Source organism: Portunus trituberculatus, chromosome 21 (genome assembly GCF_017591435.1).
Source record: "Portunus trituberculatus isolate SZX2019 chromosome 21, ASM1759143v1, whole genome shotgun sequence".
In the NCBI taxonomy this organism is placed as follows: domain Eukaryota; kingdom Metazoa; phylum Arthropoda; class Malacostraca; order Decapoda; family Portunidae; genus Portunus; species Portunus trituberculatus.
In genome coordinates, this window is record NC_059275.1 from 1,494,291 (window position 1) to 1,507,338 (window position 13,048).

Below are 13,048 nucleotides of genomic sequence, written 5' to 3' on the forward strand. Positions count from 1 at the left end.
AAATCTTGATCTTGATCTTGATAGGTTAGTCTTAACTACAACATCAAACCACCTTTGGACGTGTTTCAATTCTTAAGATCAACTCTAATTAAAACTCGGGAGGTTAAGTACAACTTTAAGACACGTGTCAGTATGTGACTGAAATTGGAAGTTGCTAAAAGTATCGACAAAGCCCTTAAAGTCGGAACACGTTAACACATAACGACTGGGAGGTATCGGCTGGTTAGAGGGAAGTGAACGTAAACAAACAGCTAGCCAACAAAATGTCTTCTTCCAGTGACGATCACCCTCCAGTGACGATCAAATCAAATCATCACTAGTATTCAATCCCCACCTCCAACAACACCCTGTATAAAAGAAACAGTTCGTGGAGAGTGGCAGCTATCTCATCGAACGTCGATTTGCGTGTTTTTTTTTTTTTCTTTTTTTCTTTGTAATTCATTGTCTGGGATCCCAGATGTGCTCTTTTTCTCTCACCAACTCCAACATCTTTATATCTGGGCACCACATTTTCAATCATATGAGGTGGAGTAGTTAGCAAAAGTTTTAGAGAAGAGTTCAGCTTAAGAGACAAAAGAGATGGCAGTGGTGCCATCAGGATGAAATAAAGGAGGCAAAGATGAAGAAGTAAAGTTATTGGAGATGTTTTTGGCCAGATGCCAGAAGTCACGAGGGGAGATGGAGTTTGCAAGTTTTTGACATTTTCTATTTATGAAAGAGTGCTTGGCAAGTTCAAGAAAAGACTTGGCATGATTCCGGCCAGAAATATAAAGTGCATGAGATTTAGGAGATGGAAGGCTCAAGTACCTTTTGTGGGCAACCTCGCTATCATGTATTGCACGAGAACAGGCTGTGTTAAACCAAGGTTTAGAAGGCTTAGGTTGAGAAAAAAGAATGAGGAATGTACGCCTCCATACCAGACACTATCACCTCCGTTATGCTTTCAACACACAGAGATGGGTCTCCGACACGGAAACAGTAATCATTTAAAGGAAAATCAGCATAATACCTCCTCAGGTCCTCCAAACTAGTAGTGATAAAATGCCAGAGGCATTTCTGCTTTGGGGATCCTGAGGAGGGATTGGAGAAATAGGACAAGATTCAGAAATTATATTGTGATCGGAGGAGCCCAACGGAGGAGATAGAGTAACAGCATAAGCAAATGGATTAGAGGTAAGGAAGAAATCAAGAATATTGGATGTATCTCCAAGACGGCCAGGAATACGAGTAGGGTGTTGCAGCAGTTGCTCTAGGTCATCTAGGATAGCAAAGTTGAAGGCTAGTTCACCAGGATGGTCACTGAAGGGAGAGGAAAGCCAAAGCTGGTGGTGAACATTGAAATCTCCAAGGATGGAGATCTCCGCGAAAGGGTAGATGGACAGAGTCGAAGCCAAATGATGGAAAATTTTGAAGATTGAAGAGCGTGAGCAGGAGAGCAAGATAAGTCGTTGCGCACATAGACGCAACATCCAGCTTTAGCACGAAAATGAGGATAGAAAAAGTGGGAGGGAACATTGAAGGGGCTACTGTCAGTAGCCTCAGACAAATGTGTTTCAGTGAGGAAAAGAAAATGAGGATTAGTAGAGGAGAGGTGGTGTTCCACAGATTGAAAATAAGATCTAAGACTGCGAATGTGGCAGAATTTAATGATGAAAAAGTTGAGGGAGGTATCAAAACATTTTGGGGGCCTATAAAGGGACTCCGACGCTGGATTTGGAGTCGCCATTTTTTTTTATTTGTAATTTTTAGTGAAGCGTGCATGTGTGTGTGTGTGTGTGTGTGTGTGTGTGTGTGTGTGTGTGTGTGTGTGTGTGTATGTGTGGTAAGTGCATGGAGTTTTTTGAGAAGGAGAGTTGTCTTTAGAGGGCAGGCTGTGACATGCTTCCTTGATTTGTGAGACACAAAGGGAAACATTCAGCGAGATCACAACTAGCTTGTATGGATAGTTAACAGGAACCTCTGAACTAGTGCTGTTAGACCTCGCTGGGAGTAAATTATAATCGTTTCGGTAGGTGTCTACTACCTCCTCCTACGACTGCATCCCTTTACAACTTTAATATGTGTTATTTATTAGATTGATAATTCTCAAAAAAATAACCTAATAATTTGTAACTACCGAAAAGGGAGAGCTATGTCTGCAAAAGGTCCCCACCAGAGGGTAAACTAACCTAACCAATAATTTGTAATCTCCCAATGACAGACTCACCCACCGTGGATGCTCCCATAATTATCATTCATTTAATTTCAAACACGGTAATATGAAGTTGTAAAAAAAGGGAGGGTATTGTTACATCAATTAATTGATGACTTTATGACCGGTAAGGTTCTGTCCTACACCTAACCAATAACTTCAAAGGTTTTAAGTAGAGTAAATTAGCCTAGATTTCTCATAAAAAAACTTTTAATCTAAAGAAGACTATGCGCAATTGCGATCAAATTAAGTCCTGATAAGCCTTCAATCAAAAACCCTGTATTGAGGGAAACAGTTCTTGGAAAGTGGCAGCTATCTCGTCTAACGATGATTTGCACAAGCTTTTTTGTACTGTATAATTCATTTCTGGGATCCCAGATGTGTTCTTTTTCCCTCACCAACACTAACATCATCTTCTCTACACCTGGAGACCACATTTTCAAAGCTAACTCCGTGATGTCACAACGTAAATAAAGTCGCAAATCGATTGAACAAGACCAATAACATGTTGGTCTTGTTTTGCGACTGGTTTTTCCAGTCGCTAAACACTTGTAATTTCATTCGCAAATTGGCACGTGTGAGCCCACCTTTAGTTGGCAAAGAATCATATGACACTGAAATTGCAAGTCGGTAGCGTTTCAACTTAATTACTGTGCCCAGCGACTGGAGAAACCAATCGCTAAACAAGACCAACATGGTGTTCTTGTTCAGTCGATTTCCGACTTTGTTTATGTTGTAACGTAACAGAGAAAGGTTTGAAAATGTGGTGTTGGTGTAGTGAAGAAGATTTTGGAGTTGGTGAGGGTAAAAGAGCACATATGGAACCCTAAAAGTGAATTCTACAGCAAGAAAAAGCTTCCGCAAATCGGCGTTCCATGAGGCAGCTGCCACTCTCCGATGACTGGACCTCTGTGCAGTGTTGTTGTTGGAGGTGAGGATTGAATATCTGTGATGATGTAATTTGATCGCAATCGTCATCGTCACCAGAGGAAGACATCTTGTTGGGTAGCCGTTTGTTTACACTCACTTTCCACCAACCAGATGATACTTTCCAGTCGTTATGTGTGAACGTGTTCCGACTAGAAGAGTTCAGTCGATACTTCTTGCGACCTGCAATTTCAGTCGCATAATGACACGTATGAACCGCCATAAGATCACAATCCCTGAACGAAAACACATTACATATCTCAATGTTTTCAGAGAGAGAGAGAGAGAGAGAGAGAGAGAGAGAGAGAGAGAGAGAGAGATTAACCATATACAGATTGTTATACAACGACTTGTATAAAAAAAAAACATGTGATTAAAAGAACCTTATAAAGCCCTTTTATTAATTTTCTCCTAAATTGGCTAAGTTCCTTTAAACAAATTTAAAAACACCTCGCTGCCGCAAAGGAAATAGCTGCCAGAAATACGATAATTACAATTTTCATGTATTCCACTATTTAAGCTTACATCAAGTTAATAGCTACTCACGTAATTGTAGTATTGCACTCATTATTATAAAAACAAGTTTTCAAGGAAATAGTAAACACTCTGTATGCGTCACACAGAAATGAAATTAGGCAAAGTGAGCGGCAGCGCGGCGCAGGCGCAGAGCAATACCTTGTGTACTCTGTCTCTGGCGGCGCCTCGTCCTGCTTGCTGCTGGGAGGGACTTTGTCACATTTTTGGTGTTGTGTTCCACATGTCAGAAATGGAGGAGCTGTCCATGCCTGTAAGTATTCATTTGACCATATGGGTGCATGAAATGACTATAGTGTAGGTCATTGTGCAATGGAAGGAGTGGAGTGTGGTATTTAATTGATGAAAGTGGACTCTGGCTGTGGCTGTGGCGTGAAGATGGCTGCTGCCCAGACTAAGTCCGTACGTTGAACCCGTTTCCATACTAAGTAGAGCACCTTTAATTTAAGGAATTGTGCCGTGATAGTGTAGTATGTTTTGTATCTTGCCGAGTGTATAGTAATGGGAGCCCTAATGTGTTTCAGGAAGGCGGGGAGATGGCGATATCAAACGGTAAGTGTTGGCGGCCGGGCCGTGCGGAGACAAAGTCCCCCCTCAGCTTGGGACTTTGTTTCAGGCAGCCATTCTTGGCCTTGGTTGCAACACCATATACACACACTACACTTTCTATTAGGTTGATGTTTTGTGAATCTAGACATGTGACTAAAAGATAGCTTAGTACATTCCCAGTCATATATAACCCGAAAGTATGGTAGTACGATGCAGGTTTAACGATTTGTGGGAGCCCGGCCTGGCGTCAGAGACTAAGTCCACGGCGGCGTGGGAACTTGGTCTCAGGCGGAGGTAGCAGCCACGCCGACCTGTTCAGTTTTTTTTTTTTTTTTCGCTACCAGCTCATTCTTTTGAGATTCCATTGGACTTGGTATTCATTGTCTAGTGGAATGCCCCGTCAATTAGATGGAACATGCGTACTTCTCAAGAATGACCTGTAAGCACCCTTTCCCTCATTTAAATAGCTGATTTAATTAAAGACATAGGTAACACATTAGGTTCAAGTAGGTGAAGATTGAGTAAAGAATGCCACCAGAATATCTTTTGAGAGAATCTAAGTTAGTGCTGGCGGATGGCCCGGCCAGACATGTGCCGGGTGGTGATGCAAAGTGGGTGGATATTGTGGCCTCGGGTCAAGCTTATGCTAACGGGACTACCTCTCGGCTACAGTATAGGCATACAGACACGTGTTGTTTAGATCGTGGTTCAATATGTAATGATCTTGGTAAACACTGAAGTTCCTAACAACGTAGTTTCGTTAGTCGTAAACATTCCCGTATGTATCATTAGAAGATAAGCCTTGAGCATTTGTGGTTGCCGTAAATGCAGCACAACAGATGGTAGTATGATCCTGCCTCGCCGGTCATGAAGGGTTGCGGGGGGATAAGTGAGCTGGGTGGACTCACGTGCTGCCAAGTGTCTCAATCCCCATCCCCGCTCCATCTCAGGAAATCCCTACGTCACTCACCCTGGGATCACTCCCCCTCCCCCTATATCCATCGGCTCCCTCCTTCACCATCCCTCCTCCCCGGCCACTTTCGCTTTAGACGGCCAGACGTCACCACAAACCTTCTTCCCCCTTGTTCGAAACCCGCGCCACCTCTGTCTGGCTTAGCCTTCGCTTGACATGTTTTGTGACTTTTTTTTTTGTTACTATATGATGGATTTATGATTAGAGTATTAATAACATTATGTGGTCGATATAGATGTATTGATAACATGTACATACTTTCAAGGTTACCTGTTTTGTGTGATCGCATGCAGTCCACGTGCTTATCGGAAGGGGGAGGGGCACTCAACCACACGCCCTGAAATTATTAGTAAACAATATGGTAAATTTGTTATTGTCACTATTAACTTAAACCGTGGCAGAATGTGACTGCGGAAACTTAGAGCTGCTAGCCATGTTATTGCACAAGAGCCTGAATGAGTGGCTCTGTGTGGTGTGCGGATCCTTGTTAATGCATAATATAATTTCTTCGCAAAAAAAAAAAAAACCCTAATGTGTGCGTTCCGACAATATGCGTTGATGCATTTTATTTCTTTGCTGTTTAGTTTTAGGAATATGGGAAAGTATTGTCAGTTATTGTTTATTTAGTGGAAATTGGGAAAGTATTGTCAGTTATTCTTTATTTAGTGGAAATGTCATTTTATGTGTGTTACTGTAGTAGTGAAGAAATATGTTCCATATGTGCTGTAATTGAGTTGATTTAAGCTTTAAAAGTAGTCGGTTTTAACATGAATTTTGCTTACTTTGTAGTTCTATCTAAAGCTTGCTCTACGTCTGGTAATCTTCATTACATATATAGAGCATTGCAGCAGTACTACATGAAACCTGCTGACTTATCAAATGCTCCTTTTGTTTGGTTGACAGCATCTGTATAATTTACCAAATTTTTTTTGTTTCATATATCTATATGAAATTGATTGATTTACTTTTTATCAGTCATATTCATGTACCTTTTAATTTTGAAATAGACAAGCTGAATCCCTTGGTTGCAGAGCAGAGTGGAGAAGGATATAACCATTCAAGTCTCCTTTCACTCACAGCTGTCAGATTAATTTAAGTGTGCTCTAAAAAAAATAGTGTTTAGTGATGAATTTAAGAAGCAGTAATATTCTGATATGACACTTGGCATTGATTTTATATTTCTTATATTTAAGAAATCAGAATTGTATGATTTATATTGGTAATTTAGCCTAATAGTTTGTTCTTGAGAAGTTTAGAGTATAATGCCTCTGATATTTATTGAAATTGTAGAATATATTTAGTAGTTGAAGGATATTAATATTTTTTATCTTTGGATTTAATCCATTTCATTGAGTTGTTTTCTTGCTCCTCTCAGGAATGTCCAATGGCATTTCAAATGGAACTTCAGAACATCGTGAACACAAGGAGCACAAACACAAGCACAAGGATCGGGACAGGGAGAAGGACCGCCACCGGGACAAAGACCGCCACAAGACCTCCCACAAGGACAAGGACCGGGAAAAGGATAAGGACAGGCACTCTTCTAGTCACAAGAGCTCACACAAAGACAAGGACAGGGACAAAGAACGCAGCAAAGACAAGGACCAGAGTGAAAGGCACAAGGACAAAGAAAAGAGTGACAAGGACAGGCATAGAGACAAGGACAAGGAGAGAAGTGACAAGGACAAACACCGTGACAAGGACCGGGATAAGGACAAGCACCGGGATAAGGACAAACACAGGGACAAGGACAAAGAACGCAGTGACAAAGAGAAGTCTCGGGACAAGGACAAGGAAAGACACAGAGATGAAAAGAAGCACAGCAGCAGCAGTGGTGAGAAGAAGGACAGGGACAAGGACCGCCATTCTTCTTCGACGCACAAAAGCCACAGGGACAAGGATAAGGAGCGTGAGAGGCACAGAGAGAAGGAAAAGAACCGTGAGAAGGAACGAGAGAGAGAGAAGGTGAGTGGGTTGCCTTGTCTTCTAATTGGCTGATTGGAGTTTGTTTCTCCTAAAATGCAAGGAATTTCATACAACTTTAATATGCAAAGTTATGTTGTGTTTGCAGTTTGTGGTCTGTTGTGACTGATCATATATTTTTTTTTATATAATATATATATATATATATATATATATATATATATATATATATATATATATATATATATATATGAACAGATGTAATAGTGACACCAGTGATGTTTCGAATTGTAGTTAAATATTTTGTATCCACCTTTTATTTCTCATCTTTTCCTTTAGTCAGATGAAGGTGGAAACTGATATTTTCTGAAGTATGATAAATAATTGCATTTATTCTTCATACTCTGTCAGATCAAAGTGGAAACAGAAGAGACGTCCCTCCGAGACTTTTATGAACAGCCTCCCATGGAAGATGTAACAGTGAAGGAAGAGCCATTGGAGTCAGAGGAGGAGGACAAGCTGGTGATCAGTGAGCCAATGAAGGATGAGCCTCCAGAAGAGGATGAGGAGGAGATGCCCTTGGTGAGTAAGAAGGAACCTGAGGAACTACCAGATGATGATGATGAGGATGATATGCCATTGGTGAGTGTTTTGCTTTATTATTCTTTGGGCGTAGGAGGCAAGGTCCTTGCCTGCCTGTGCAGGCCTTTCAAGAATCTCCGCTCTTCACTCTTCTGTATTGTGGCTATGGGACATTTGCCTGGACTTGATGGAGGATGCCTTTTTGGTTGTATGTCTTGACTTGTTGGGATTTTTATGAGGTTCTTACTTCTTTGTTATTGCTGAATAGAAGTTATCTGGATGCCTTGCGGAAAGACTATTTGAGGCTAACCACTGCTGTCAAGTACGTATTAGGATGTATAAATGTGTGATATATTTTACAAAGTCTTGTAGACTTGATGACCAGTAAGCATTATGTGATTTGCATTTCTAATCTATTTGGGTTTTGTTGTCTTAAGTTGAAGTCTTCATGCTTTTCTTCCTTTATTTTTTCATTTTGTTATATAGCTATATATTGTAGACATTGTAGTTTACTAAAATATTTTGTAAATCGTTAAATTGAACTTTCCTGCTTTTGTTGATATCCAGTGAAATATGTTTTCATATGGTACAGTAATGGTTACTTTTCATAATTTTGGGTGTTCTCTGTAGAAATAGTAGTTAATCTAAAGTCTGGTATTCACTAGTTTACTAAAGTATTTGTTATTCATTACATTAAGTTTTCCATTTTTTTTTTTATTAATCTGCAGTGAAATATTTTTTTTATATTCAGCAGTAATAATTACACTTCTTTATCTTGGATGCTGTTCTCTCTAGGAATAAAAGTTAACTTAAGATCTTGCATTTCAGTCGCATCGCAAACATAGAAATGAGGAAAATGATGATGATGATGACAAACCTCTTGCCATGCGCAAGAAAATTAAAACAGAACCAAAGGAGAAGAAGAGAAAAAAAATAAAGGAGGAGGATGATGACGACGACTTCAAGCCAGTAAGTGGCTCTCTTTACTGTTACTGACTGTATTGTTCCTTTCAAAGGTCATATTATGCCATTTCACTTTTGAGACAAGCTGGTGTGCATGAGAATGTTTATTTTTTTTATTTATTTACTTTTTTTTTCCTTACATGTACTGTATACAAATTAGCCTCATCAACATACTTCGGAATTTAGTATCCTGCATTCATTACAACAAATTCTTTTGAGGTGGTGTTCTGTTACTCATGGAACAATTTCACAGCATTGTTGTAGCATCTTATCAGTCATGTCATCATGTCTTAATTACAGTTTGCATATTTTTTTTTGTATATTTCATGTCTTGATGTGGGTAACCAGTGTATCTCATTTACTTGTGGGGAATTGTTGACGTGAATGAGTGTTGATGAGACATGAAGTAGTTCTCATTATGTGTGTGTGTGTGTGTGTGTGTGTGTGTGTGTATTTATCTAGTAGTATTTACCGTAATAGTTGTATATTAATGGGTTCAAGCAGGTTTCATCATAGTGACCTGTCTCCATATCTACTTTTATCCAACTTCCTTAAATTTGTCCTCACTTTCTTCTGCTACAATCTCTTCACTTTGTCCGTTGCAGATGTCCACTCTCCTATGTGGAAAACTAAACTTTTTTATGTTACTCAAATACTGATTTTTCATGATCTTGGAGTGTCCTCTTCTTTGTCTATCTCCATCCTCCATCAGCAGTACCAGGTCTTGTCTATCTATCTTTTCCTTACGGTTTACTAACTTGTACATCATTATTAGGTCTCCTCTTTCCTGTCTATCCTTCAAAGTTGGTAACTAGTTCCATTTCCTTCAGTCTTCAGTTCAGTGTGTGTGTGTGTGTGTGTGTGTGTGTGTGTGTGTGTGTGTGTGTGTGTGTGTGTGTGTGTGTAATTCACTACGGTCGCCTGCTGGTCACCCAGCCAGTCTTCCCCATTATGGAGCGAGCTCAGAGCTCATAGACCGATCTTCGGGTAGGACTGAGACCACAACATACTCCACACACTGGGAAAGCGAGGCCACAACCCCTCGAGTTACATCCTGTACCTATTTACTGCTAGGTGAACAGGGGCCACACATTAACCCTTTGTCGCTATTGTGGCCCGATTGGGCCACATAAGTCACGTGTGTTTTCGCGCCTATATAATGACGTCATGATGACGAAACACGCGTCTCTTTGGCTCAGCCAATAGAGGAGAATCTCGTCATCATAATTCGACCAATCACAGACCACCAGCCTTGCCGGGCTACAAGCGACGCTTCCACAAAGCCGGCAGTGTTCTGCAGACCTCCCTGGTCTTCACAAGTGGACCCAGTTGCTCCTACTCTCGCCGCCCTCACGCCCAAAATAATGAACGTAAGTAAATACCATTCACATATAGTACATTTGAATAAATTATCTCTTGAAAGAATATGGTTTCAAGTTATTGACATTATGGAAAGTTAGTGTAAAACTTACGTGAAAAAGTCTGTATCCCGATCGGTCCACAAAACCGAGTCGCCGACAACCATGTGTGGCCCTATCGGTCCACACTGATCGAGTTCCTCATAACCATATGTGGCTCGATAGGGCCACACTGGCCGCTTCTGGACATGATTTTTCGTATATACAAAATATAAGAAAAATCTGTAATTTTGCTTTTTAATACCTAATATAATGTCCAAAGTGACCATAATATATTTCCAACCCTATATATATATATATATATATATATATATATATATATATATATATATATATATATATATATATATATATATATATTGGGACCAATTTGGGTTAATTTCAGTGCCCATTTGTAATATAAGGTATGTATTTTAAATGAATATTATGTATTTTTATGTATTATAGCAATTAGAGATGACAAAAAGCCTCAAGGGCCAATCGAGGTCATCCTGGGACATATGTATTATGTATTTATATTATGTATTTTTGGTTTATTTGAAGACAAAAGTGGTTAAAGAGGTCATTTTAATTAACAAATATTCTCCATTGTTGCAGATTCCTAGCTCTGGTTTTTATCGGAAGGCCACCGACCCTAGGAGATGGGTTGCTCCTCCTGTAGCAGAAGATAGTGATTTGGAGGTAGAGGCTGAGAGTGATGTGGATGATAGTGACCTGGACCCTGATTATGTTGTAGAGGAAAACATGACACCTACAACTTCAGGTGAGAATAAAATAAATCTTTATTTACTTAACCCTCGGAACCAGGATGCCATTCTGGTGTAAAAATATTATTATACTCTAGATAAATGATAGAGGATGACCATAAGATTTAATAAAATTGTCTAATAATAGCAATAATATTATTAGTAAAAATGTACCCCAATTCCGAGGGTTAAATTCAGTTATGCTAGATAACTACAGTATACATTCTATGAGTATATATATATATATATATATATATATATATATATATATATATATATATATATATATATATATATAAATTAGCTTTATTTAATTAAGCCAGCTTTATTTTATCTCTGTTCATGTTACTAATTTATACACATTCCGCAGGACATGTGACTAGGATCAGGCCTGAAGAAATGCCTCTTGATGATGATGCAGGTGAGGATGATGAGGATGAGACGGTCTCGGGGGACACTCCACCACCCACCAAGAAGGTGAAGAAGGCCAAGGACCAGCCATCAAGGGTATGGAAGAAAGAAGACATCGGACACACTCCTTTACCCGAGTATAACCATCCGGTGCCTGATTTCCTCCTGAAGCCCTATGAGTTTTTCCTCCAGATGCTGACCATGGAGATACTTGAAGACATTGTGTACCAGACGAACCTGTATGCACGGCAGAAGGATGTCAGTACCGCTTTCTCCCTTGACATCCAGGACCTGATGGTGTTTTTGGGCATTATCCTCTACATGGGGGTAGTCCACATTCCTTCCCTGGATGACTATTGGGCAGTCAACACCCGCATCCCACAGGTGACCGACTACATGTCCGCAAAGCGATTTAAACAACTCAGATCCACCATTCACTTCAACAACAACGATTATGCCAAGGCTTCCACAGACCGCTTCTACAAGATACGGCCTCTCTTCACAGGAATAACAAAACAATTTCTGCGGGTCAAGGAAACTCCCCATCAGTCGGTTGATGAAGTGATGGTGGCATACAAGGGCACAATGGCAGGGAATCTTCGCCAGTACATCGCAAACAAACCGGACAAGTTCGGCTACAAGTTATTCTGCCGTGCGAGTATCGATGGTTTCATCCACGATGTCCTTATGTATCAGGGACAAACGACCTTCAGCAGCCACCCTGTAGACCTGAATGAGGAGGAGGAAGAACAGCTACTGAGCAACAGGATTGTGATTGTCCTTGCCAAGACCATCAAAGACCCCGCTAATTCTGCCATCTATGCGGACAACTACTTCACGAGCATCCAACTGGTTGAGTTCCTGAAAGACAAGCTCCAATGCCGCTATGTGGGGACTGCCAGACCCAACCGCATTGGAAATCCACCACTGATGTCTAGGAAGGAAATGGAGAAGAAGACCACTCCCAGGGGGAAGCACGATTATGTCTCCTGCAACGGGGTCCTTGCTATGTGTTGGAAGGACAACAAACCAGTCACTATCCTCTCTTCTGATGCCGGGGTTCTTCCACTCTCCAAGGCCAAAAGGTGGGACAAGGAATCCAAGAAAAAGGTCGACATCCCATGCCCAGCGGTCATCAAGGAGTATAATGGTAAAATGGGGGGCATTAATAAGTCCGACATGCTCACCCATCTCTACAAATCTCCGATGAAGGCTAGGCGGTATTATCTCAGGCTGTTCGGGTACATCTTGGATCTCTGCACCACTAATGCCTGGATCCTGTACAAGAGGGATTCCAAAGCCCTGTCAGAGAAGCCCATGCCCCTCAAAAACTTCCGCCTGGAGATCAGTGCCTTTGCCCGTGGCTACAAAACCAGACCTGCCAGGTGCCTCCGCAATACCCCTGAGAGTTTTGTCCGGCCAAAGAAGGGACAAAAATCCCACCGCCCAGCAGACAACCTTCGCTATGACTACTCCAAATTCCACTGCCCAGTGTTTGTCAAGCAACGGATGACTTGCAAACACTGCTCAACTCACAAGGAGATGCACCGGTCTAGGTGGGTGTGCAAAGTGTGTCAGGTTGCCCTTTGCCACAGCGAAACTCGGAACTGTTTCGAGGAGTTCCACATACCCCCGGCTTCCAACTCGCCCTCCACATCCACCTCATCTAATAATGATATGTAATAATGATATGTAATAATTATCTATTCTAATTTCTATGTCTAAACTGGTCTAATAAAACAAATTCGTACCATTTCTCGGTCATGAAGTAAAGTAAATGGTAGGAAATTAGGTCAGAATAACTCACACTTTATTGCAGGAGGCATAATAA

General features: G+C 40.8%; 1 protein-coding gene across 5 annotated transcripts in view; it reads left to right on the forward strand.

The window, feature by feature from the left end:
* Window positions 1-3,728: 3,728 nt before the first annotated feature.
* The window catches only part of LOC123506956 (DNA topoisomerase I, mitochondrial-like), a 26,192-nt gene continuing 16,872 nt past the window's right edge, over window positions 3,729-13,048 (forward strand). Inside the window, exons 1-7 of one of the 5 annotated variants that reach the window (XM_045259406.1) lie at window positions 3,729-3,905; window positions 4,177-4,204; window positions 6,550-7,139; window positions 7,509-7,739; window positions 8,508-8,648; window positions 10,658-10,823; window positions 11,177-13,048. The exon at window positions 11,177-13,048 is cut by the window's right edge and continues 68 nt beyond it. In XM_045259406.1, the coding sequence (XP_045115341.1) occupies window positions 3,729-3,905; window positions 4,177-4,204; window positions 6,550-7,139; window positions 7,509-7,739; window positions 8,508-8,648; window positions 10,658-10,823; window positions 11,177-12,900 (3,057 nt within the window). In that variant the 3' untranslated portion in view covers window positions 12,901-13,048. The remainder of the gene's footprint in view (window positions 3,906-4,176; window positions 4,205-6,549; window positions 7,140-7,508; window positions 7,740-8,507; window positions 8,649-10,657; window positions 10,824-11,176) is intronic. The other 4 variants (XM_045259408.1, XM_045259410.1, XM_045259407.1 and 1 more) reach the window with 4 other exon arrangements.